The 24,882-nt window shown below is 37.6% G+C and overlaps 1 protein-coding gene across 1 annotated transcript in view; it reads left to right on the forward strand.

The window, feature by feature from the left end:
• Positions 1-14,040, forward strand: part of UBTD2 (ubiquitin domain containing 2) — an 83,590-nt gene extending 69,550 nt beyond the window's left edge. The window contains exon 3 of the mRNA XM_075209624.1: positions 12,082-14,040. Within this exon, the coding sequence (XP_075065725.1) occupies positions 12,082-12,479 (398 nt within the window). The 3' untranslated portion in view covers positions 12,480-14,040. The remainder of the gene's footprint in view (positions 1-12,081) is intronic.
• The last annotated feature ends 10,842 nt before the right edge of the window (positions 14,041-24,882 follow it).

Genomic DNA, 24,882 nt, shown 5'->3' on the forward strand with positions numbered 1-24,882 from the left:
ATATGGATGGCATAATAAAGAAGGTATATTCTGGGAAGTCCTGAGATACACACTATGATTTGTGCTTTGTGTTATGAGATGCAAAGACGAAACTGTATATATTGATACTGTAAGTAAATACATTGGTTTAATTTATTCAGCAAAGAGGTCTGTGCACTGCTACTGCATTATCTGCATTACAACTATTCCATACCTCCAACCCATCCCTATTTAGGCGGGATAATCCCAATTTGAGGGCACTGTCCCAATTGGTGGGAAAGTTGGTAAGTATTGTCTGACCCTGTTGTGCTGTAGCCACGCCCCCTGTCCCGAGGCCACCTACCCAAATGTTGGGAGCTATTCTACTCTATTATCAAACCCAGTGTCGGACTGGGCCTTGAAGGGTCCACTGGGGAAATGCAGTGTTAGGGGCCCACTACAATGGGGTGTGGCCGGCTGTAAGAGGGTGTGGTCAACCCATTGAGAACAAAGTATAGCACCATAGTGTGGTCCATAAAGAAAAAGTGAACAATACAAATAAGGCCAATTTCACATGTATCATGTAAAAGAACTAGAGATGAAACTACACTTGGCTTTTTTAACTGGGTCACAGCAGTGTTTATCACTGATTTCATTGTCATTGTAAAATCAGAACTGTATAGCAGAATGGAGGCATGAACAAGAGCTACTGAGATGTCAGGGGGCTGTCACTTCTGCGCTTGTCGCCGTCCCTGTCTCTCCTACTTGCTTATTCTCAAGTGCCTGCCCAAAGATGACTCATTGTCTCAAGCCTTTACCATTTTAATACTTCAAGAATAAAACCTTCTACATTTTTCTTTCATGTTTTTTTTTGTTTTTTTTACTTTGGAGAACAAATATTTCCTTATATTTTAAAGTGAATTTTAGTTTATACCTCTGTCACAATTTTGCACCCAGGCTGCAGCCTAGTTAACCTGTATGATACTCAGGCCCTGCAAGAACAAACAACCCCCACCCCAATACTAGTATATTTAATGTTTTCTAGTAGCTTTTTTATTATTATTATTTGTGCACCGGCTGCATTATATTTTTTTTTTATTGTCAGAACTCCCAACCCCCATTAGCAAGTATATAGTGTGTTATGTCTACTGGTATTGCTTCTTTATGTCAGACCCTCTCCCCATTAACAGTATAGATAGTTTTTGGTTACTGGTAGTGCTCTTTAAATTGTGATAGTCGTCCCCCTTCCCAATTCGCAGTATATTATTTTTTGTTAAGTGCACACAGCTCTGCCTTTAATGAGTAGTACAGTGTGAAGCAGGACATACCTACCAACTGTCCTTGCAGTCGGACCACATCCTGACTAAGTGAGACAGTCACTCACATTCAGGACTGCATAACCAGATTCAGGACAGTTGGCAGACTTGCTCTGTCCTACCTGTTCTTGTCACTTTCACCACTTGTGGCTGCTGGTGTCTTTGGATCAGTTGCTGCTTGTCTGGATCCTGGAATGTTGGACAGGGCCATCTTTTCCATTGGGCACGATGGGCACTATGTGGCAAGGGGGCCCCATAGGCAGGGCTCTTAATTAGAATAAACAATCCTGCAAAAGAAAAAACCTTCAAGGGTCACTGAGCAAGTACATCTATCTATCTCTATCTATATCTGTATCTCTATACCTCTCTCTCTCTCTCTCTCTCTCTCTCTCTCTCTCTCTCTCTCTCTCTCTCTCTCTCTCTCTCTCTATATATTTTTATATATATATATATATATATAAAATATGGGCCCTGATGCACTGCTTTGCCTGGGGGCCCATAATGTTGTTAAGATGGCCCTGATGTTGGAGGCTCTATTTGAAAAAAAAAAAAATGGGTACATGAAATTTAGACAACTCCAACCAGCCCCAGCGTTAAATCAATAGCACCCACAATTAGTAATTAGGCCTTTCTCCAGCCCCAAAATTAAAGTAATAGTATTCCCATTTAATAAATAAACCAATTTCCCTCCCTCCTAACAGTCCCAGGAATAAATTAATAGCATTTGTGTTTAATCTAATTTTTTCCCACAACCACCCCCGGCATTAAATAATTAATATTCACATTTAATAAATAGCCCTCCTCCCCAAACTCTGCCCACATTCAATTAATAGCCACAAACAACCTCAAACCAGCATTGAATTAAATAGTCCCACCAATAAATTAAATTCCTCCACCATCACCCCACAAATAAAATAGCACCCATTAAATAATTAGCCCCCACCTGCACTCCACCATTAAATTTATATGTCCAATACTTATGTACATGTGATTTCTTGTTTTTTATTTCTAATAAATGTGCAAAAATCTCAAACTTTTTTTCACGTTGTCATTACGGGGTATTGTGTGTAGAATTTTGAGGGAAAAAAAGAATTTATGCCATTTTGGAATAAGGCTGTAACATAACAAAATGTGGAAAAAGTGAAGCGCTGTGAATACTTTTCGAATAAACTGTATGTGTGTGTGCTAGATAGATAGATAGATAGATATATAGATAGATAGATAGATAGAGATATGTATGTATATATGTGTATATGTGTATATATATATATATATATATATATATATATATATATATATATATATATCTATGTGTATATGCACATAAACACACACACTAATATATATATATCTATATCTATATCGTGTAGGTTTGTACTGGTAAATCAGTTGTTTGTAAAATGATTACAGAAATTGCATCGGAAGTAAAATGCATTGTGTGTACTCAGCTTCACTCCTAACTTTGAACCTCAGGTGAACCACCAGGCTGTAGCAAACTGTTGTCCCTGCAAATACAGGTTTGATCAGCGTCGGACTGGCTTGCCGGGGTATTCCCCGGTAGGCCCCGATGCCTGTCAGCTGCACTAATATATATATGATTTACGAGTACAAACCTACACAATTTTACCTTCAGATCTGTGCTCTTTATCTCTCATTACCACCTACTGAAAAGCTTGTGACTCTGTACAATCTATAGAGAACTGTCTACACTGCTGTTTGAGTGCATATACACTTCCACATTTGCCAGACGTCATTCTATCGTTGATTGTAATTTATGGAAGTTTAGAAAACCAAATCAACACATGTAATTTGTGTTTTGGGAAGATAAAACCTGATCATGGGAGCAATATCTGACCAAACGATCTTTATGATAATTTTATCAGTGTGTATCCAGCTTTATGCAGAACATCATCATCATCATCACCATTTATTTATATAGTGCCACTAATTCCGCAGCACTGTACAGAGAACTCGCTGACATCAGTCCCTGCCCCATTGGGGCTTACAGTCTAAACCCCCTAACACACACACACATACACACAGACTTAGGTCAGTTTGTTAGCAGCCAATTAACTTACCAGTATGTTTTTGGAGTGTGGGAGGAAACCGGAGCACCCGGAGGAAACCCACGCAAACACGGAGAGAACATACAAACTCCTCACAGATAAGGCCATGGTCGGGAATTGAACTCATGACCCCATTGCTATAAAGCAGAAGTGCTAACCATTAAGCCACCGTGCTGCCCACCATACCACAATACACCCATATAAGCAGGGGTTACATACAAAATTGCTAACTTTTATGTAAATTTGTCTAGGTCTGGTTTATGTACAGTATTTTATGTACAATATATTGATTATTAGATGATGGAGCAAAAATATTCCTATTTACCTTCACTTCTCTGGGTGAATTGGTTCATCTTCCTCTGTATGCGGCTTTAAAGCAGATTTGTGGCTAGTAGCTTTCTCAATGGTTAGATCTGTTGAAACAAGACAGGGTTTGCATTCTTTTTCAAGCACCACATTGCTTGTGAAATATTTGTTACCAATACATACCATCCCTACTTTTTCTCAGAAGCACACATAAAAGGCCAGCTGTTCCTAATTGGGACATTCTGCTCTCATATCCCTTATACTGACATACTTGCATTAATTGTACTGTGCTCTTTTCTTGCAACTAACTGGGAAAGATTAACATTTTGGCAGCATGTGTTTTGCATTTATGCAGTTAGTGCATGTGTTTTTGTTTTTTTAAAGTACCACTTATACCAAAATACAAGTAGTAATGTACAGTAGAGCTACTGATGACATTGAAAAATGTATGTGCATAAATTCCCATCCTTTGACAGAGCTGGAGAGGTATGCCATTCTGGTTACGTTTGCTGTCCATTTACGTGCAAGGTATTGTTCTTTTTCTAAGCCAGGCATTTCTGGCTGAGGAGAGGCTGACTGCAGTGTCCTCCAATGGAACAGAAAATGTAGGGAAATGGCTAATTAAGGTTACGTCAATTATGGTATGATAATCAGGTCTGTCATCTGTAATACATACATTAATTTCTTCGGATCTATATTGGCCACTCTGGAGATTTCACATATGTCAATGATGGCATAGAGCACTGTTGGGCAGTCTGATATACTTCAAGGACAGACCTGCAACATTCAAAAGGGCCCACATAACCCGTAAGTTCAAGAATGGAAAAAAGTCTGGACACTACATTGGTACACTGACATCACTCATTCCAAAATTCCCCTTGCCTTGCTGTAAACTGCCATCACATGCGCCAAAATAGCCCCCACATGCCCTCAGACCACCAATTGTGCAAAATGCACTCAAACCCCCTCAGGTCACGCGACATAGAAGTTGCTACTTCCGTTCAGCCTTATTCTGTGCTTTATAGCAAAGCAAAGAATATGTCCGATCAGCATCTGGCCGGGGACTGCAGACGAAGGCTTGCAGGCTTCTGGTGACGCACCTGTTCCCCACCGCTGGCCTAGAGGGTCCAGTGTTGGGACTAGGAAACATTTTGTTCACTTCTGTTATACACTTTATTCAAAATAAGCAAGGTGTAATTCTAATATGAAGGCACTATGACATTGTAGATCTGATTTAGGTGCTAATAGGTTCAGGCAAACTGTAGTTTATATTGGATTTATAAGTGCTAGTACAAATCCCTCTACTCTGGAAAACTAGTTAAAATTTGGAGTAAATTAATTTGTTTCATAAAATTTTAAAAGTTTTCTCTTTTTTTCTGTTTTATCTGTTTCTTTGCATCTATTGTTCTGGGGGGGAACAAAACCATATAAATTGTGTGGTTACAATAAAAAACTAAACATTTCCTGCGAACCAGACATCTCAAATGCATGAAATTGAGTCATTCAGATATAAAATACATAGGATCATTAGGTGTTAAAGGACCAATAAACCATTCAGGGGGCACTGTTGTATTTATGCTGACTGGAGTATGAGAAAAATACATATTTTCAGAAGATTTACTGGTTTTGAATCTGAAAGGGTAGTTTGTTAATTACTTGGAATGTGAGGTAGACTTTCACATTGTTACTTCTAAATGATTTTCTGACATCTGTTTACACATACTGTTTACACTCCAAAGTATCATATCACAATATTTGTCTGTTTACTTGAAGAGTAAAAAAAAATATATATATTATATTGAAATGAATATATATCAAAGTATGAGTGAATATGAAATACCTGGAGTGTTTCTATCAAAACTAAAATTATGGAGATTGCAGCTCCTGTTTGGTTAACCACAGCCATTTTAAAGTGGAAAACAGAATTGGTTACGCAGCTTTAAGTAAACCTGTTGTAGGAAGTGAGCAATAAATTATTAACTTTCTGGTGAAAAAATTATTACAAGGAAGGAGTCTGTTCCCAAATCTGTTTGTTATTGTTTGTCTAGTAATAGACTGTACATTCCAGGGGTAAACACTGGACTGTTATCTCACTGCACAGCTAATCACTCAAATTGTTTCCTACTTAAGTACACATTAGACTTTATCTTAAGAGGCTGTTTTGTCTTTATTGTATGACTAGATAGCCATATTTCCATTGTATCTGTTAAAACACTAGAAAGATAATCTGGCAATGGGTAATATATGACTTTGTCTTCTGTATATTATATTGGTCATATATAGGTTACCTGGTCTTGAAACGTTGCTACCGTTTTGGAATACATTTTTTTTTTTTTTTTTTTTTCATTCCCTGAGTGCCAATTGTTTTCTCTATATAACATTTTTTTGACTAAGGCACCAGATGTCCCCATTTTTAGGGTGAGTGCCTAAAGTGTGTACGTGTGTGTACATATTTATATATGCAGTGGATGAAGTTTAAATTTATAAGTATGGAAATTAAGAACTGGCGCTAGGAAAAATGTAATGGGAATGTAAGTGAATGGAATTTTATAATTTTACAATGAATGCAGTAGGAGAAGTGACGGTATGGCATACCACCGTATACACCCCCACTTCTACCACTTTATGTATATATCTATAATCTCTATATAGTTTGTGTAAAGCAATTACAATGTTGAAGGGGCATAAATAGATGGTGCAGATATTGTAACAAAACTTTTTCTGAAGCAAAAAGAGTTTTTAATAATGATGCATTTTGAGGGTAGTTAAAATTAACATTAATCAAATTATTTTTAAAATCATAAATTGGTTACTGCAGTTGTTTTAAAATAAAATCAATTAACTAGTATAAAATCACTAGACATAAAACCAACTACAGTAGTATGTGAAAGTTGTATTTAAAGGCTTATGTCTGATATCTTAACCTCTTTTACCTTCTTCCTCTTATTCAACTATTACCTTAGAGTAATGACACGAGACTTGAGTGTGGCAAAATTCAATGATTTATTTAACTATGGTGGAGGAGAATAAAGCCGTCAGTCTGACGTGTGCCAGGCAAAAACCATCTGTCCTAGCATATCCTTAGGACTTTGTCATCTGGGGAAAAACCAAACCCCTGGGTTCAAGTGGTGGACAACCAATCGCACCCAAGGCGCACATATCTACCTGGACGGGGCATGGCGTCCCAATTCCACAGAACCTGCCCATCCTCTGGGCTATATGGAAAGCAACCACAGGGCAACCCACAAGGGCAGTACCTGAAACCGAGACTAATAGCCGATTCACTTGAAGAAAGGCGGGTTCAACGTGCCCAATACCGTAAACGTGCACCCAAACAACCACTGGCTGTCGACTGCACTGCGTTTTCCAGTTAAAACTCCATCCATCTTCGCGGACAGCCATAACCGCCGCCAGAAGCTGATACCCATTCTGAACAGTATGCAGCCGATTCCTCATGTTCCCAGGATACAAACGAAGCAGGGAGGGTGGGTGGGCAACAGATCTCAGTTCTTATTACAGTGTGATTAAATTTGCTGCATACAATATGTTCTATATGTGGTATAATTCCAATCCATTTGCTAGAGCAACGTGAGTCTCCTAATGGGTCATACTAACAATACAGAAAGATTGAAATTGAACATAGAAAATGTCAAACATGATGAAAAAGATGTGTGACCTGCACAGGAAACCTAAGCATATAATATGGATCTACTGTAATAATGAAACAATGACTTGATTCTCATAAGTATTGGTTATGTTTACAACACTAAAAGATTGAAATTGGATGTATAAACGGTCATACATGATGGAAGTAATCACTGTAGTACATTGTAAAAGAAGACAAGAATGTACCAATTAAACAGAGACAAAAATTTATTAGATGGCTAAATTAAACAGAGAACAAATCCTAATATGATCCAAGTTGGTTGAAAGTGATTATTTGTGGATTGGAATATTACTGGTTAACACACTAAATGACATATGAAAGGATTGGATGGCAATAGTTTAATTTGCATGATCCCACTCACTAATCACTTTTTCCTTGACAAAGCTAACAGCAAAACACGTGTTGACTGAAGCTGTGAGTGTGTGTGTAAATATAGTGTCATGGCTTGACACACCAATACATGCTAGTGTATATTGAGGAAATATGCCGCTAAATACTTGTAACTACCAGCCTAAAATTGAAACCGCTAAATTCCCTTAAGCATATATTAAACAAATAAATACATGTGCGTGGAACCGCAAACTTTGAATTGAAAATTGTAGGAAACTTCTCAAAAACATTAGATCATGGAAAAGTGCGTGCATGAAAAGCCATTACCTTTAGCAATGGGGAAAATCTGCTCATGAATGTATGCAAAATGCATGTGAAATCCATGAAAAGAGGGATTCCCCTAAACACAGCTGCTATAGGCAGAAAGAATTGCTAGACCTACATCAGGATTTTGCAAATATCTGTGAATTCTGCCATTCCTTCAGTAATTTTGCAAGGGTGACTATCACGGCCCTTTGTATGTAGCATCTGAATGCCAAAACTCCGGTTGGAGGGCAATTCAGGAGGTGATTGATTTGGGGCAGAAAAAGATCAAATAACCAACATATATGTTTAGAAATTAAAGTACAATGAACAAAGTAGTATTCAGTTTTTATTGAATGTAGCAGCAATATTAACAGGATGATGGTATGTCCTAGATTTGTGCAAAACTAACCTATAGGGAGAGAGAGATATCGTGGTATCTACTCCCCTTGCCTGTAGATAATCTAGATAATCTTCAAACATCTGAATTGAGATTTAAATACCTGGCTGTACAATTAAATAGACTTGCCTATAAATATAACACAGGGTATTTGAAATGAATCCTCTTGGTAAAGAACAAGTCTGATGCAAAAAAATGTCTTGCTACATAATCATTTAACAACCCTAAAAACTGAATATAGGGATGATTGGTGTAAAACGTACAAGGAATACTAGAGCTGGAATATAGGAAACGCCACATATTCCAGATAGAGATACATTTCTAGTAACCTCTTCATCTATATTCATTATCACTGAGCACATTACAAATAATAGGAAAGGACCTGAATAGATTATTGCAACATTACCAGACACACAAGTAGCTAGAGCTGTATTGCCACTGATCAAATAAAACCTTCTTTATAGAAGAATAATCACAATACACTAAATCAGAGGTGTCCAAGTTCAGTCCTCAAGGGATACCAACAGTTCATGTTTTCTGGATTTCTGCCTATAGAAACAGGTGGGATAATTACTGACCCAGCCAAATACATGAACTCACCTGTGCATAATTAAAGATATCCTGAAAATATGAACTGTTGGTAGCCCATGAGGACTGAGTTTGGACTCCTCTGCACTAAATAATAGCACCTCCCAATTAGAATAATCATATTGGGCATATGCTGTACTCCTCTTTGCATAAAAATACTTCTTAACAATGTTGAATATTTTACTCCCTTGTAACGCGACCTCTGCCTTCCTGACATATTAGTTACCCTGCGTCAGTGTTTCTCAAACCCATCGTCCACTTTGATAAGCAACAGTGCCTTTTCATATCTCCTATTATAGGTTTTTTAGTTACTTATAATAACACATACATACACTCATGTTGCTTATTATTTCCGTGAGGTAGTGTGGGTGTGGACAGCCTGGACTTTTTGGGCCTACCCGAGGAGAGGTTTGAGAACCTCTACCCTGCATCATTATGAAAATGTGCTACTTCCCCTTTAATGAGTCTGATTTGATGTGGGAACGTATGACCTAGATCAGGTATTTGTCTATTCTTTGTATACACCATTGACTACATAAACAACGTAGTCATAGGGTGCTTTCTGGAAATGTGCGAATATGTTCTGTTGTCTTACGTGCTCAGATTTTCTGGTAATAGGTTTTCTTTGCATGTTAAGTGTTTTCATCATATCTTGGATGTTGTGTTGCCTGACTTGATAGATGTGATTACCAGAAAAACTGCGGCTAAGTACCATAATCATTATGGCTAATTACTTCTATGTAAAGTGAGGTCACAAGGACATGCAGAGAATGTGAAAAATAATCGCAAACCCATCGCTAACATATATCGTGTCATGCATGAGGCTATGCCAGCTGACACCAATAAAACAAGTGAAATGCCTTTACATATTTAATGAAGCCCAGCTGAGAAACTTGTGTGAAATAACAATCAAATAGCTTTTGAAAGTGCTTATGTTTAAGCACTTGGCCCATTTAGATTAGAACATATGCTAAGCTCTTGTGCGCCACCTGCAGGCCAAAATGGGGTTTCAGAAGAATTCGTTTATAGGCTTCATGTAGTGTAAACAAAAGATGATTAAACAATTAATTGGGGAACTATGTTTTTTGTTTTTTAAAGCATTTGAAAAGTATAGTGCTTTGTCTAGCACTTTTATCCTAGTTTGTGTGTTTTTTGGCTTACTACCTTCTAATGGAAATATGTTTTAAAAAAAATAAATATGGTTTAGTATGAAAAGAGTTTAAACTTGGTGTGGGAAAATATACATATATACATGTATTCATTTACCATTTTGGATCTGTTCTACAATGCTCAGTGGGTCTCTAAATCTTCTAGATAAAAGGTCCCTGTAAAAATAGTGATCTTAAAAAATAATATATTTCAGTGTGTTATTCTACTACCGTATATTTGTGTTTTGTTTTTTTTACTTTTAAAACTTATATATTTCTCCACTTAACTATATAATCCTTCTTTTTAATATGAATTCCAAAAACACATATGTATTTGATTTTACATAGGATCATATTATTGTATTGGTTGGAATTGTTTAAACTGAATATGTAAATATGTATTTAGGATTAGAAAATGAAAGGGTAGAGGTACTGAGACCTACCCATGACTTCAGCTGGCTATAGTTCTTATTTACTGTTATGATGAAAATGTGAAGACACTCAACAATTAGCTGTAACTGATCTATACTGTACAATTGGTTAAATTACAAACAACAAATATCTAATTGGCTGCTATAATCTGCACTTTATTGGTAAGTAACTGCCGATGCCTGGGTGTATCCCTGCAGCTTTCTCCATCCATTAACTCCAATATCTTTGTTTCAGTAGTTTTTTTTATATGTTTTGAAAAGTCAACATATTTGACTGTGATATGAGTAGGACAGACATCTGTTCCTTAATATATATTCTTTTTATATATCTATAATATAAATGTCTAGTGGCGTGTGGAAAAAATAAAACCAAGCTGCAGCGCCACCTGCTGGGCGGAGTTATACACTGACCTACTAAATTCTTAGTGTGTGTGGGGAAAAAAAAATCAGAAAGGGCTGAAATTTGGTATACTAAGATGTTTTTAATTTGTTAATTTAATTTGTTAATTGTTAAGTGTTTATAAAGATTTTAAAAAAATATATATATATTTCTTGAAGGAGAAGTGACAGTTGGGAGTGGTTGGTGGTTGAGGCCTGGGCTATGGCCCAAATACATGACAAGAACCTTTTTAACACCTTAAGTAGCTTGATTTGACTAGAATGCATGAGTATCATGCACGGGTTAACTTGTGTGTGTGTGTGTGTGTGTGTGTGTGTGTGTATATATATATATATATATGTATGTATGTGTGTATATATATATATATATATATATATATATGCACCAAACATAGTGTGATGTTGTAAATTTATAAATAAATTCTCTCTGTGCAGATTTGTCTCGTACTAAATGTAGAAAATAATCTAGCTCATCTTACAGAGGTCCAGATCTTCTACCATGAGTAGATTGTGTCAGTTAGTCTCACATGTATAAACTAAAACTCAAGAGAGAAAGAGGCACAAAATAGTGTAGTGTGTTTTAACACAAAAACAAGTATTTCTCAAATACAAAAAAAGTCAAATTTTAATGACCGTGTATCCATAAAAAGACAAATAACAACTTCTGCCCACATAGAGCATAAAAACTCTTCCGCCCATACATAAAGCAGTAAACAGGGCAGGATTACATATAATTCATAATACATAATACTAATTGAAACATTCAGGAATCCTATTATAGACAGAGACCAACTAACGCGCTATATATATATATATATATATATATATATTAGATAGATAGATAATGAGCCACTGGTCTTGTTTTTTTATTACAAGTCTCTTGTGTATAGCTCTGAATCAAGTGTACATGTATGCAAAACAGTGATTGGACCCATTAATACACATTTGCTCACCCGATGGAAAACTTGGATATCACTTAAGTATATAATAGGATATGAATGCAAAATGTTTAGGCATCTGTGACACACACAGTTTTATGTTGCAAGATGTCTTTTTGATTCTGGTTTAAGTCACTCACCCAATAGCAGTGTTTCCTGTCACTGTTAAATATGTACTTGGATTTAATGACAGCAGTTCTTAGAAGTGTCTAATTATGCCTTCTTTTCAAGGTGCCCTTACGGAGTGCTACGACGAACTGGGAAACCGTTACCAGCTACCTGTTTACTGCCTTGCCCCTCCCATTAATATGATTGAGGAGAAGAGTGACACAGAAACTTTGGACATCCCTGAGCCGCCTCCAAATTCTGGTCATGAGTGCCAGCTACGACTTCGCCTCTCTACAGGCAAGGACCTTAGGCTCTTGGTGCGCAGCACAGACACTGTATATCATATGAAGCGGCGCCTCCACACTGCAGAAGGAGTTGAACCTGTCAGCCAGCGCTGGTTCTTTTCTGGACGGCCACTGACAGACAAAATGAGACTGGAAGAGCTGAAGATTCCCAAGGACTATGTAGTACAAGTTATAGTGAGCCAACCTATTCCAAATCCCACACCAGTAGAGAATTAACCATCTCAAAATAAAATGCACACCGTCCTCCTCCTCTTACTCAAATCACTCCTTGCTATGTTTGTACGCAGCCTGTACCTTTTCTTCTTTTATAAACTTCCACTAGATACTGAGTCCTGAGCTGTCAGAGCAATGTAACGCATTGCAGGCCTCTTTGGCAGCGCAGGAGTTTGTAGGGGTTCAATGGGCACGTGGCAGCAGAAGGAAGAGCCGGGCCTTCCTCTGATGTCCAGGGGGAGAAATGAGTTGTATTTCTTAATACTGCAACAAGACTTTTTATAACATCAGGAAAACTATCTTTTTTATCTGTTCTATAAAGGTTTGGACTGTATGTGGAGTATTTAGCATTGCACTTTTAAAAAAAACAAAACAATGAAAGTTTTAAACAACCAAATGTTTGTCACATTTACTGGAGACATTACATCTAGCTGATTTTATGCCATGTGAGGGGGAAATGATTTTAGAAGTTAAAACGTTCAAAGGAACGATCTTCAAAATATAACTCTTAATATGTTGTATCAAAGGAATGATTGAAGTTTGAAATGCAAGTAGAAATGCCAAGTTTTAATTACTATATTTTGTGTTGACAAACATTCTCTTTAAAATTGTGTTTAGTCCTATTCCCCTTTAGGCGTCAATGCTGCTATTGCTGTATATGAAAATGCTTTTCGCAACAAGTAATCCACAATAGCAGCAATGACACTTTTGTAGGTTATAAATTAGTTCTAAGCGTCATCAATTAAAGTTCAAAGAGAAGTGCAGAATTTGTGAAATGATGCATAATCTCCTTTTTAATATGCAATGAAGCACTAAAACTTGAATGATTTTCCAATTATTTGGCATGTGCCCTGTAAGAATTGTGCTGAATACATTAATCCTACCAACAAAAAGTTACTGTATCCATGATGAAACGCTGACTGGCTATATATATGGTTCAGTAATAATGAGTACATGAACAACTATAAAAGCCCACTGTCTGTATAGTATTTTGCATGTATATTGACGTGATGTGTCAAATTAAATTCCTTTTTACTTATTGTATCACAGAACCAGAGAAAAAATGGCTGCATGGCGTAGGCCCTGGCGCTCCAGCTAGAGTAGGGAGAAACTTGGTAAGATCGTGTAAGCAACAGTGTAGCACTAAATGGGTTGGCTGCTTATTTTTGTTATTTTTCCTATCCTGTACCCTTTCAGAATAACTATACTCTACATAAATTTGAATTCTGTCTATAAGATGTGAAGCCCTGCAAAATTTTATAGAATTGCTAGGTTGTGGCTTACCTGTGTTGTCCTGCTAGCTGTAGCTTATTATCATGTGCTACAGTATAATAACTACTGCTACTACTATATAATTGGCAATACTACAATGTCATAGTAGAGAACATTATAATCAGTTATAGCAAGCAGGCAAGCTAGAATCTGGGCGTCCCATAAATACTGTAAGTATAACTTCCTACAGCCAATACCCAGGAGCTATGAAGAACAGCAAGAGCTGAACTATGGTTACAAGATCAGTTCAGTACCTACTTTGTAGTAAGTCACTAAAGCAAGATGGTGTGAAGAACTTAAATAATCATCATTAATGTTTATATGGCGCACAGATTCCATAGCACCAACAATCATTTTACAGATATGAAGTACAAGAATGAAATAAGTATATATAACGGATAAAAGAAGACAATATAGCATAATAGCCCATACATGGTTACAATAATGCAGGATATAAGAATGATTCATGTACAAGCAGTTACCACTAGCACAGATAAAGGTACGAATACTGTGTGTGCGAATAAATAAGCAACATAAAATTAACATAAGACAAGTCCGGAAAATACCAGGTAGAGGGAGAATAGACGTAAGTGATGAAATGCCATAAAACTAAACCTTTGGAACACCCCACTTCTCAGCATTCTTATATCACAATCGCCCTGCCGTCTCCATTCTGTGTCATCACGTGACCACCGAGGAGAATCCTGACTGTCTTTGACTCCAATCAGGTTACATTCCCCTCATGAATTAGTTTGAGAGCTGGACTCAAATGCGTTCAATCTGAGGTATAGGTTTACATGATTGACACATTGTGAAGTCTTTATAAATACAGACATGGGGCTTTTGTGGCTGTTGATGTATTGATACATTACCATAGTTTATCCAGTGATACTACTTGGGCTTATATTAGACACATATTTTTGGTGTTTTAAACTCTTTAGGGCTTCTGCAAGGAAGCAGTGAAAAGGGATCAAGTATACGTGAACTCAGATGTTTCTCTGGTTTATCTTTCTGTGTAGTAAATTGAGTGAATTATTTAGAAAGTACTAATTGAAAAGAAATGTCTGTTTGGGAATGTTTTAGAGTCTGCAAAATAAGTGATTTTGCAATCTGGGGCAGAAAATATTTTAGACAAATTATAAGCCACTATGTTTGTAGTATTACTAATAAAGTACTACGGAAAGTATATCTATTGGCTCCTAAGTAGTGACGCAATGTAAGGCAATAATAATGTTGGGTAATTTAACATTACAGGAAATAAGTTGCAGGGGATTAATCTATATAAGGTTAGTGTTATGTTAAGATATATTGCTCATGACAGTCATCATTCTGTGAGCATTCAAATAGCTGCAGTCTATACAAAGATCAGGATGTCAAATGGTGACTGCTACATTTAGAATACATAGGTGTGGTCTGGCCCTTATTTAAAATAGGTTATTAAGTGTGGAGACTAGCAACACGCCAGGGGCTGGCATGGGGGCATCTGTCCCCCAGGCTGGTCCTGTAGTGGGCTACCTTGGACTTGGTGACTGGGCTACCTGCAGTATTTTTCCTTTAAAATATTCCTAATAGGCTGCTGAGCCGAGTCTCGCCCCTCCTGGACTACCATCGGCATGCTGTATGTCCTCCATATACCATAGTGGCAGCAATGAAAATTTTAGGAGCACAGACGTGCTATGCAACATACTGAACAGAAGATGTATAATTAAAGTAAACTTTTTTTCCTGAAAAATGTTATATTTTAGTTTAGTTTACACAACATATGGCAATACTTGGACAGTTTTATAAAGTGTTTTTATATACCTAATAATGATAATTAAGTTGTGTTGTCAGTACATATTACTTCTATATATTTTTTAACACTGGAAATTACCATGTTCATCTCATTTAAAGTGGCTAGTACTGTCTTGTACATGTTCAGCTAAAAAGAAGCCATGCAAATGCTCTCATTTTCTCTTTTTATGTAAGATATTAACAGGTAAAAAATACTCATGCCACGACACATTACTTCTAACAGGATAGATTGTTTCATCCTCTAAGTTGTGGACTTTTGATGTTTCATAGACATTTGCATAAATATGACAGCAACTAGTGAGCAACTCTTTGAAGTTGTTCTCATGAAATTCCTATATTAATAGTGCATTGTCTACCACAACATATTGGACATATGTTTTAACGTTTTTCATTTCCCTTTTAACACTTTCGATTTTTAAATTTAGCCTGGCTTTATAACTTGGCACATAATGAACGATTTCTTCTCAGCAGAAAATGCTATTTCTCACTGGTGTCAGTGCTTTTATTTTCACTGCAGAAGGCCAAGCTGAGAAATTTACTAAATGTTAGAATAACTCTTTACATTTTTCCCATTAACAGGAACAACTGTGTCATTTGACATTTATTTCTGTTCTGTATCTTTCATTTACTGTGGTATAAAAACCCTCCATAAAGAGCAGGGTAGAGAAAGCTTATATAAATGTTTTGCCAAATAATGATCGCACTGATAGATCTACAAAGTCTGCATGTGGGCTGATTTTTTTTTTTTTTTATATATTATTATTTTTTTTTGTTAATTCAAATCTATACTGATAGATTACAATAGCATATAGCACCCACATGATACTTCATATTGAGGGAATAGATAGAGAAAATGAGCGATGCAGCCAGAGATCAGGGCATATATGTGTACTGTTATTAACGATAAATTCAGATGTTTTCAAGGATTTGCTTTAGTTGTGTTAAGGTAAAAAGCACCATTTGTGTTTACCTGGTCATCTGCACTATAAAAATGGGCCCTGCCCCCTTGTCACGTGACTTATATTAAGTGTTATGTGATGGACCATATAACAGTAAGTTAAGATGAATTACATCTAAATAGGGATCGTACCCAAAAAAATTGACATTTGTTTTTGAAGTACTAATTGATCAATTTGATTTATAACATACTAGCACAATGATAGTTATGTATATAACTGACTGCCTCTTGCTTTGATTTGTCTGGATACTGCACAAAAATAGGGCTTTGATGTTACCCTTGTTTGGGTACTGTACTGTGATAGCAATAATTAATCATTAATACTGCTTTATTTTCAATGTTTCCACTCTTTGGGGGAAAACAGTATGGATCCTATGACACTAACCTCAAACATGAATATGAGCAGTTCTGTACAGTTAGATATTGCAGGTCTTTCAGGATTCATTTGTTACTGGTGAGTAAATTTGTACATATGGTTGTGATTGACAGTGTCAACTGGATCAGCAACATTAAACCTAAACTGCATTGTATAAAAGTGTTACCAATAAGATTTACACAAATATATACAGTATGTTCGATCTGATCATTACCAAACTTATGGCTTGATCAAGCTAAATGGCCAGATCTAACATAGTTTTAAGCAACATCCTTGGCAAATGTAGGGTGTCACCAAAACGAACAATGTGCATCATCAGCCAGATAGATTTTATTACATATGTTCAATCTCCTTTTGGATGTTGACAAGGTGGTTGCCCAATTGACCATGCACACTACAACACCAGATTAATTTGGATACCGTTTATTTATTAAAGTTTAGCTAGAAGAACATATAAGATTTCCTGCGTCTGTAGCTTGCAATATTGACAAATGTCTGACCTTATAACAACCACAAAGATTATTTCTAATCTGATCACAGGGTTTGATCATTATCAAGCAAGTTTGTAAATGCAGTTAGAGGATGATTGCGATCGGCCTGAGAGTGAGATCATCTTCTGTCCGCATTTACACACCCATGTGGGGGCAGCAAGGAATCTTTCACGGCCTAGACTGACTGATAACAGAGAACATAAGGGTAAGGCTACCCCTTTAGTATGTCATGCATACATGTCACATGCAGCTACATGATATTGAATTAGACATGTCTGATCTGTATAAATTTCTTTCCTTTTTTTTTTTTTTTTCTCTCTAACCTCCACATTCCTTTCAACTAGCACCATATGCAGACTTAGCCTTAAAAAGAACACTATCATGTCACATACTTTAATAAAGGGAAGCGTCCTATAATCAATATCATAAAAAATAAAGTGTTAAGTTAATGGTTTTCCTCTCTGTTTTATTGATTTAGATCTGCTCCATGTTCAAGTCCATTGTTTATACTAACCTTTTGCACAGTTTTTAATTGGTGATATATATTGCTCCATTCCCTACATTGCAACCAATTTGGAAAAAAGCCAGAGGCAACCCAATTATTTCGTTCTGCCGATAGTGTACGACTATCTTCTTACCGTGTTTTCTGCAAGTCCTGACTGATACTGACCAATCCCCATGATATCAATTGTATGGACAGTTATTTTACACTGATTACAGTAGCTACAACAATAAAACATTGTACATCAGAAAAAAATGGCAAACACAATATTGTATTACTATCACACAGTAGTGTGATAGTAGTAAGGTTAGATGCTACGTTATTCACAATTTTACTAGTTTCTAACTCATGTAAAATAAACAGTGCGTCTGAAATTTTAATTCTTATATCCACATGCTGGACACCTAATTCTTTGGAGGAACACAATTAAATGGACAAGATTGGTCATTTCATATGTGGTAGCTGTACAATCACACATCTGAGACAAAAACATGGGCTGTGCATGATTGGCTACATGTTGCCTTTTGACTGTAAATTTAGTTGGTCAGTGAGAAAAGTCAAACTTTTGTAATGATTGGCATACTACTGACAGTAGTAAACCACATATAACATGCGTCATACCAGAGCATAGAGTATTTTCACAAGTTAATGTCCTGTCTGTCTATACTGTACTTCCCTGTAACAATCAATAAACCCTATTTCACTTGTCTAAGCTGCAGAAAGCAACCTTACTGAATCATGGATGCTGAGAAGACACAGCTTTATTGTGTAATGTCATTTAAAAAATACTAGTAGTGAAAAACTGTACAATTGGTGTGTTCAACAGGTTGGCTGAGAGTTGAAGATGATGGCATATTAAATGGTTTTATCTTAGGACCTGCTAACACAGATGTTCTTTCTGAATGGCAGAATTTATTTAGCCATTATACATGAAGATGTCTTCCACTTGAATAATATTCATATGGTGCTCAGAGGATTTTTGTCGTTGGAGGGGAGGGGCTGGGGGGTCTGTTCACATAAGCTGTTTCTTCCTGTAGATTCTAGAGGAGGTGCAGCAAATAAAAGCAACATACTATAAATTGTAGTTAATGTATTCATACTATGGGAAAAACACCAAGTATTTTGTAAATGCTGAATAAATACACAGAATTACTTTATATGAATATACATAAATCTAGGCATAAGATATAACAGTTGTCTTACTCTACTCCTCTTAATTTTGGTTGCAGGTCTCTAGGGTGTTCCCATGCATTCTTCAGCTTTGTGGCCTCTGCTGTGTCTCTCTGTGGTATACAGCCCCATGGTTATATCTAAAAATTTGATTTATTGTGTACTTTGAGATTGAGATACTATAAACAAACTTCCAAAGATTTCTCTAGACAGTCTTTGTAAAGGACCAGTAAAGCTCTGCTGCAGTATCCTTGCTACTTCACAGCAACAGCTATGGCTGTATATACAAGCGTCTGAGGGCATGTTTGGCAGACCAGGTTGGAAATCCCACCTCTCTTCCAGTCTTTATAACAGAAGGAGGTGGTAGCAATTATCACCCCTATTGGGCTGTATGCAGTCATCTTCTGACCTAACAAGCAGTATATCAGCAGTGATATTGATGGTCGGCTCTAAGACTGAGTGGCAGGATTGCAGCATACATGTCTAGATTCAAGGACCAGCAGGGCCTGATTAAGGGTTCAGGCCACCCTTGACTAATATGCTTGTATCGCCCCTTCGCCTTCCACATCAGTCTAATAGGGGGTAGGTAAACACAAACCCATTGTTAATGTAAAATTCGGTTTCCTTCATCAGTGTTTATGTTCCCATGTTTTTTAAAACTGCTCCACTTGCCTTTTTAAGAAAGTCACATCAAGCTCTGTTACCCTTTTTTTTCTCAATGAAATTGGAAATGTGTAACATAAACAAGCGCTACTGGGGTATAAATATGAAGGTGGAGGGGATTGGGGATGTCACACCTTCGCCTGTCATTATCCTGGTCTCTCCTCGCTTATCCTCAAGAGCCAGCTCATTGTATTTAGCCTTTATCATGCAGTCCTCCAAGATGAAAAACTTAACATGTTTTTCTTTTATGATTGCTTTTTACTTTAGAAAACTGTTCTCTTATATTTTAAATTTAATTTCTATTTATACTTCTCCCTATCACAATTTTGCACCCCCATAACCTAGTGCAAGTAGTGGATGATGAGGCTTTGACGACCAGTGCAGTGCATTTGGCCATCCTTCAAATATTACAATGATTTATTTATTTTTAATTTGTTTATAAAGCATACATTTTAAACCAATTACATTTAATGATAGTTTACATCTATTGGCAAATGCAGCCAGTAACATTTAGAAAATCTTTTCACTGACATACTGTAGGCCAAGCACTAGTTTTTAGATGTAGGTTCTACTACTATTCTTGCAATGTGGGACCCACTGATAAGCCCTGGCACTCTTTCATCATCTATGAAATTGTTTTATAAATGTCCTTCATGAAGTGCTGCAGATGACATAGAACATTGGTTTGCAAAGTTGTGATACACCTACTGCAAGTGCCAAACGAACAAATAATACTAAAATTAAAAACAAAGTAAACTTTAACTTATTTTTAATGATTCTCCAATGTAATTCACATCCAGCTTGGTCTCATGACACACACGTGTCTGAACATGTTGGTAGCAAGTTTTGGATATTATTCTGCATATTAAAAGCATTGGTTACTAAATGTGTATTATTTTATTCATGCGTGGGTGTGTCTAGATCCTTGTGAATTGATAGCCTATATCCTCATCAATATCTGTTCAGAACACAAAATGGCAGTGTAGGTGGATGGTAGACTTTAATGTAAGTCATTATCCTGAGATGGGGGCTGGACATTACCAAAAAAAGGCAGCAATCAATGAGCAGTGTATGAATACTTTTATGAGTGAATGAACCATTTTGCAGCCTCTGATTACAACTAATAAAACTTTACTTAAAATGTGGAAACCTGTGGACAGTCCAAAGGGGAGGCTAATGCTGGTTTAATAGTAGTAATAATTTTATTTATATAGCACTTTTCTCCCAATAGGACTCAAACTGTAAACCCTTTTTTTTAACGTGGTTTTGTCCACATGTCACCACCTCATCATTCTTCTCCATCACCTCATCCTTCATTTTCGTCGCCACATCTATCCAGATGTCTATCCAGACACAGGGATCTCTCTCAGCGGTCCTGAGTATCACACTCCTCTCGCTCTGTCACCCCCGGCAACCACCAACCACTCCCCACTGTCACCCCTGGCAACCACCAACTGTCACTTCTCCTTCAAGAAATATATATATTTTTTAAAAATCTTTATAAACACTTTTAACAATTAACAAATTAAATTAACAAATTAAAAACATCTTAGTATACCAAATTTCAGCCCTTTCTGAATTTTTTTTCCCACACACTAAGAATTTAGTAGGTCAGTGTATAACTCCGCCCAGCAGGTGGCGCTGCAGCTTGGTTTTATTTTTTACACACAGACTGACTGACTGACTGACTGACTGACTGACTGACACACGCCACTAGACATTTATATTATAGATAGATATATATATATATATATATATATACATACATACACAGGGTGATTCAAAAGTTGCAGTACACCCTTTTATTTCAGAAACTCTACAGCAAATTGGGAAACCTGAATACTCCAGTAAGGTATGGGTGACGTGGTCTATCTTTTACGGTTTGTAATAGATGGGCGCCATCTTGAAATCGGCCAATCGGCCCAATTCCTGTGGAGTTTTTGAAATGGGTGTACTGCGACTTTTGAATCACCCTGTATATTATGCATTTGCAAAAATGTGTAACAGAATTCGTTCAGCAAAGTGCTAGCCACACCCCTACATTAGGATGGCCACACCCACTTGGCAAATGTCACTTAGATGGGGTGCGCCGGTGCCCTGTCTCGGCCAGGGCACTAAAATGTCTAGTTACAGCACTGGTACTATGTCATCTCCTTAATCCTGACTAGAATGCATCAGGAATATCGTGTTGACAAATGGGTTTCCATTTGGGTTGCAACACCTGTCTCAATAACCTTCCCTAGAAATGGAATGTTTGATAACGGCCCTGCAGTCTGGGTTTTGTTTTAGAAAAGGTCTGACAATTTCTTCCATGCTTATCTGCAAATGACATTACACTACTTTGGCAAGTGCTGGACCAAATACATCTATACAGCCCATTAGAAGGTTTGTTGGGGCTGAGTTCAGGTCATAGGTGATGAAGCAACTTCAGACTATTTTCAACAATGTATTTCACATCCAGGGAGGTCAAAGCTAGTCCAAAAGGCCAAATAGCCCACATTGACAAGCTTGGAACCCTGGCACATTTGGTAGCACTGTTGGAATTCCCGACCAGATGTAGGATACCTTATCAGCAAAGAAGATTGCAAAGTCATTGCACCTTGACTGGAAGAGCTACATCAGGCTGCAAACAGCAGGTTTACAATGCCTCTACACCATAGAGAAAAGCTAAGCTGGTCTGTTGCTTGCTGCTGTGATCTGACTTGATAGGAACTCTTGACTTCTTACAAGTGATTGTCGATTGGTATTCTTCAGAATGCTTGATTAGTATTAGCTTACCCCCTACCAGGGTTTCTTCCTCCATTGTCTATCATGCCTGCAATCCCTAATACTGTTGTAAATGGTACCTGTAGAGAGTTTTGATCATGTGATGGTGACTTTTGTGTTATACTCACCTTTCTGTAAGCAGTATGCAGAAGAGCAAATCTGAATGCAGAGCACATTGAACCTTCAAGCGGATGGTGTACAGCAGTAGAAGACCACACCAGGTTCCATTCCTATCCAGGGCCATCTTAACAACATTATGGGCCCCCGGGCAAAGCAGTGCACCGGGGCCCCTAGATATAGATATATAGATGTATAGAGATAGAGATAGATAGATGTACTTGCTCAGTGACCCTTGAAGGTTTTTTTGCAGGCTTTTTTCTTTTGCAGGATTATTTATTCTTATTAAGAGCCGTGCCTATGGGGCCCCCTTGCCCGTGGGACCCCCGGGCAGCTGCCCATCGTGCCCAATGGAAAAGATGGCCCTGCTCCTATCAGCTAAGAACAGGGGGCTGAGGCTACAATGGGCACAGACTCACCAAAACTAGACATGTCCAGTTATCTCAAGCTGGTTCCAGGAACATGACAATGAGTTCAGTGAACTTCAATGGCCTTCACAATCACCAGATCTTAATTCAATAGAGCACCTTTGGGATGTGGTTGAATGGGAGACTTCCAGTATGAATGTGCCATTGACAAATCTGCAGCAACTGCGTGATGCTATCATGTCAACATGGACCAGAATCTTTTAGGAATGCTTCCAGCACCTTGCTGAATCATTGCTAGGAAGAATTCAGGCTGTTCTGGGGCCAATGGAGTCCTACCCAATATTAGAAAGGTGTGGCTAATAAAGTGGTCACTGAATATATTGCCGTCTAGCTGGTACCCTGGAGATTACGGGTTTACCTTTTTTCCAAATATTGCCTAGTGTTGTATTAGCTGCTGTCCAGCCAGTCTATTTGGGTCCTTGAGAGGTGAGTGTATATGATTTCTAATAGCATTTCAGTGTAGTCTGAAGCACATATGTCCACAATGAGGACAATAGACGTTGGGTTATGAACTTAAAATATGACTAATACTTTGCTAGATACATACAGATTTGTGACAGTAAGGATAAGTGCTGACAACAACTGTGTTTGCATTCTGTATCCATATAGGGCATTTATCTTGCTAGGCAGCTGGTGCCCTGAGTATTGTAAATTATGAACATTTGAACTGCGCATATCTACATATAGAGTGCATAGATTGTAAGCTTCTGAGCAGGGCCTTCTTACCTCTACGTATGTATGTATTACCCAGTATTGTTTTATTACTGTTGTTCCCAATTGTAAAGCACTACAGAATCTGCTGGTGCTATATAAATAAATGTTGATGATGATGAGTGCATGAATATGCTTGCTGAGTTGCACACATCTGACAATTGCGGTCAGTGAGAAATTTTAACATTTCCTCTTTCTCAGAACCCAGCAGTGTGTCAGAGCTTCTTTTCTTGCTACAGCAGAATCTGAACCATGCAATATAGGATGTTATAAGAGGGAGGAGCTACTCTAGGAGGGGTCGGGGTTCTACAAACTTTACATAGAAAGTATGTCATTTTTGAAAGTTATTTATAATATTCCAGGGGAAAGGCAGAGTTTCAATAGGGAGTTTCCAAATGTGTTATTTCCAGACAAAGCAAAGGGTTTTTTTCAGGCAATGGAAAAGAGCACACCAATGTAGGTCCAATGTAAAGTAGTATTAAAACATTCTAGTACAATGCAGCCACTCATAGACTTTGCAGCATATGACATAATACAGCTTAAACACTGCAGCACATCACACAATCTTCCAGTACACACTGCAGTTTATCATACAGTCCCAATATTTCTTGTACAGCATAGCTTCTTCAAAGCAGGTTCCCTTTATATTCTGCAGTACTCCACCCAGTCACAAATACAGGCTCCCCCCTCCCCCCCCCCCCCCCCCCCGCAAAGATCCGCGCCGCTTATGATCTATTCACACTTACAAGTGGAGCTGAAGGGTGTTCTGCTGGAGGTAGGAGACTAGAGTGAGAAGATACAGACTTAGGACCAATTGAAGACAGGTGATTTGTTCCTGGAGAACTGGATTCTACTAAACAGTAGTTCATGATAGTTCTGTGCTAAAGAGAGACCCAAGACTGCGACAGTGGCCAGTTGGAGACATGCGGGTATCCTGTTCCTGAATCCCTGGAACTGTGGCTTTTCTGTTATGACACTGCAGTGAAAGTGGTAAGCAGGCTAGCTGCCCATATAATAGAGCCAGGCAACAAAGTGAGTTCGCACTCCATATGGGGGCTAAGTGTTATGTTCTTCAAACATAGCATTTTTTTCCTTTGTTGCTACAGCTGAATACAGTTACATTTCTAACGATGGATTTCCTGGAGTATTAACTTGCAC

This window comes from Mixophyes fleayi, chromosome 4 (genome assembly GCF_038048845.1).
Source record: "Mixophyes fleayi isolate aMixFle1 chromosome 4, aMixFle1.hap1, whole genome shotgun sequence".
Classification (NCBI taxonomy): domain Eukaryota; kingdom Metazoa; phylum Chordata; class Amphibia; order Anura; family Limnodynastidae; genus Mixophyes; species Mixophyes fleayi.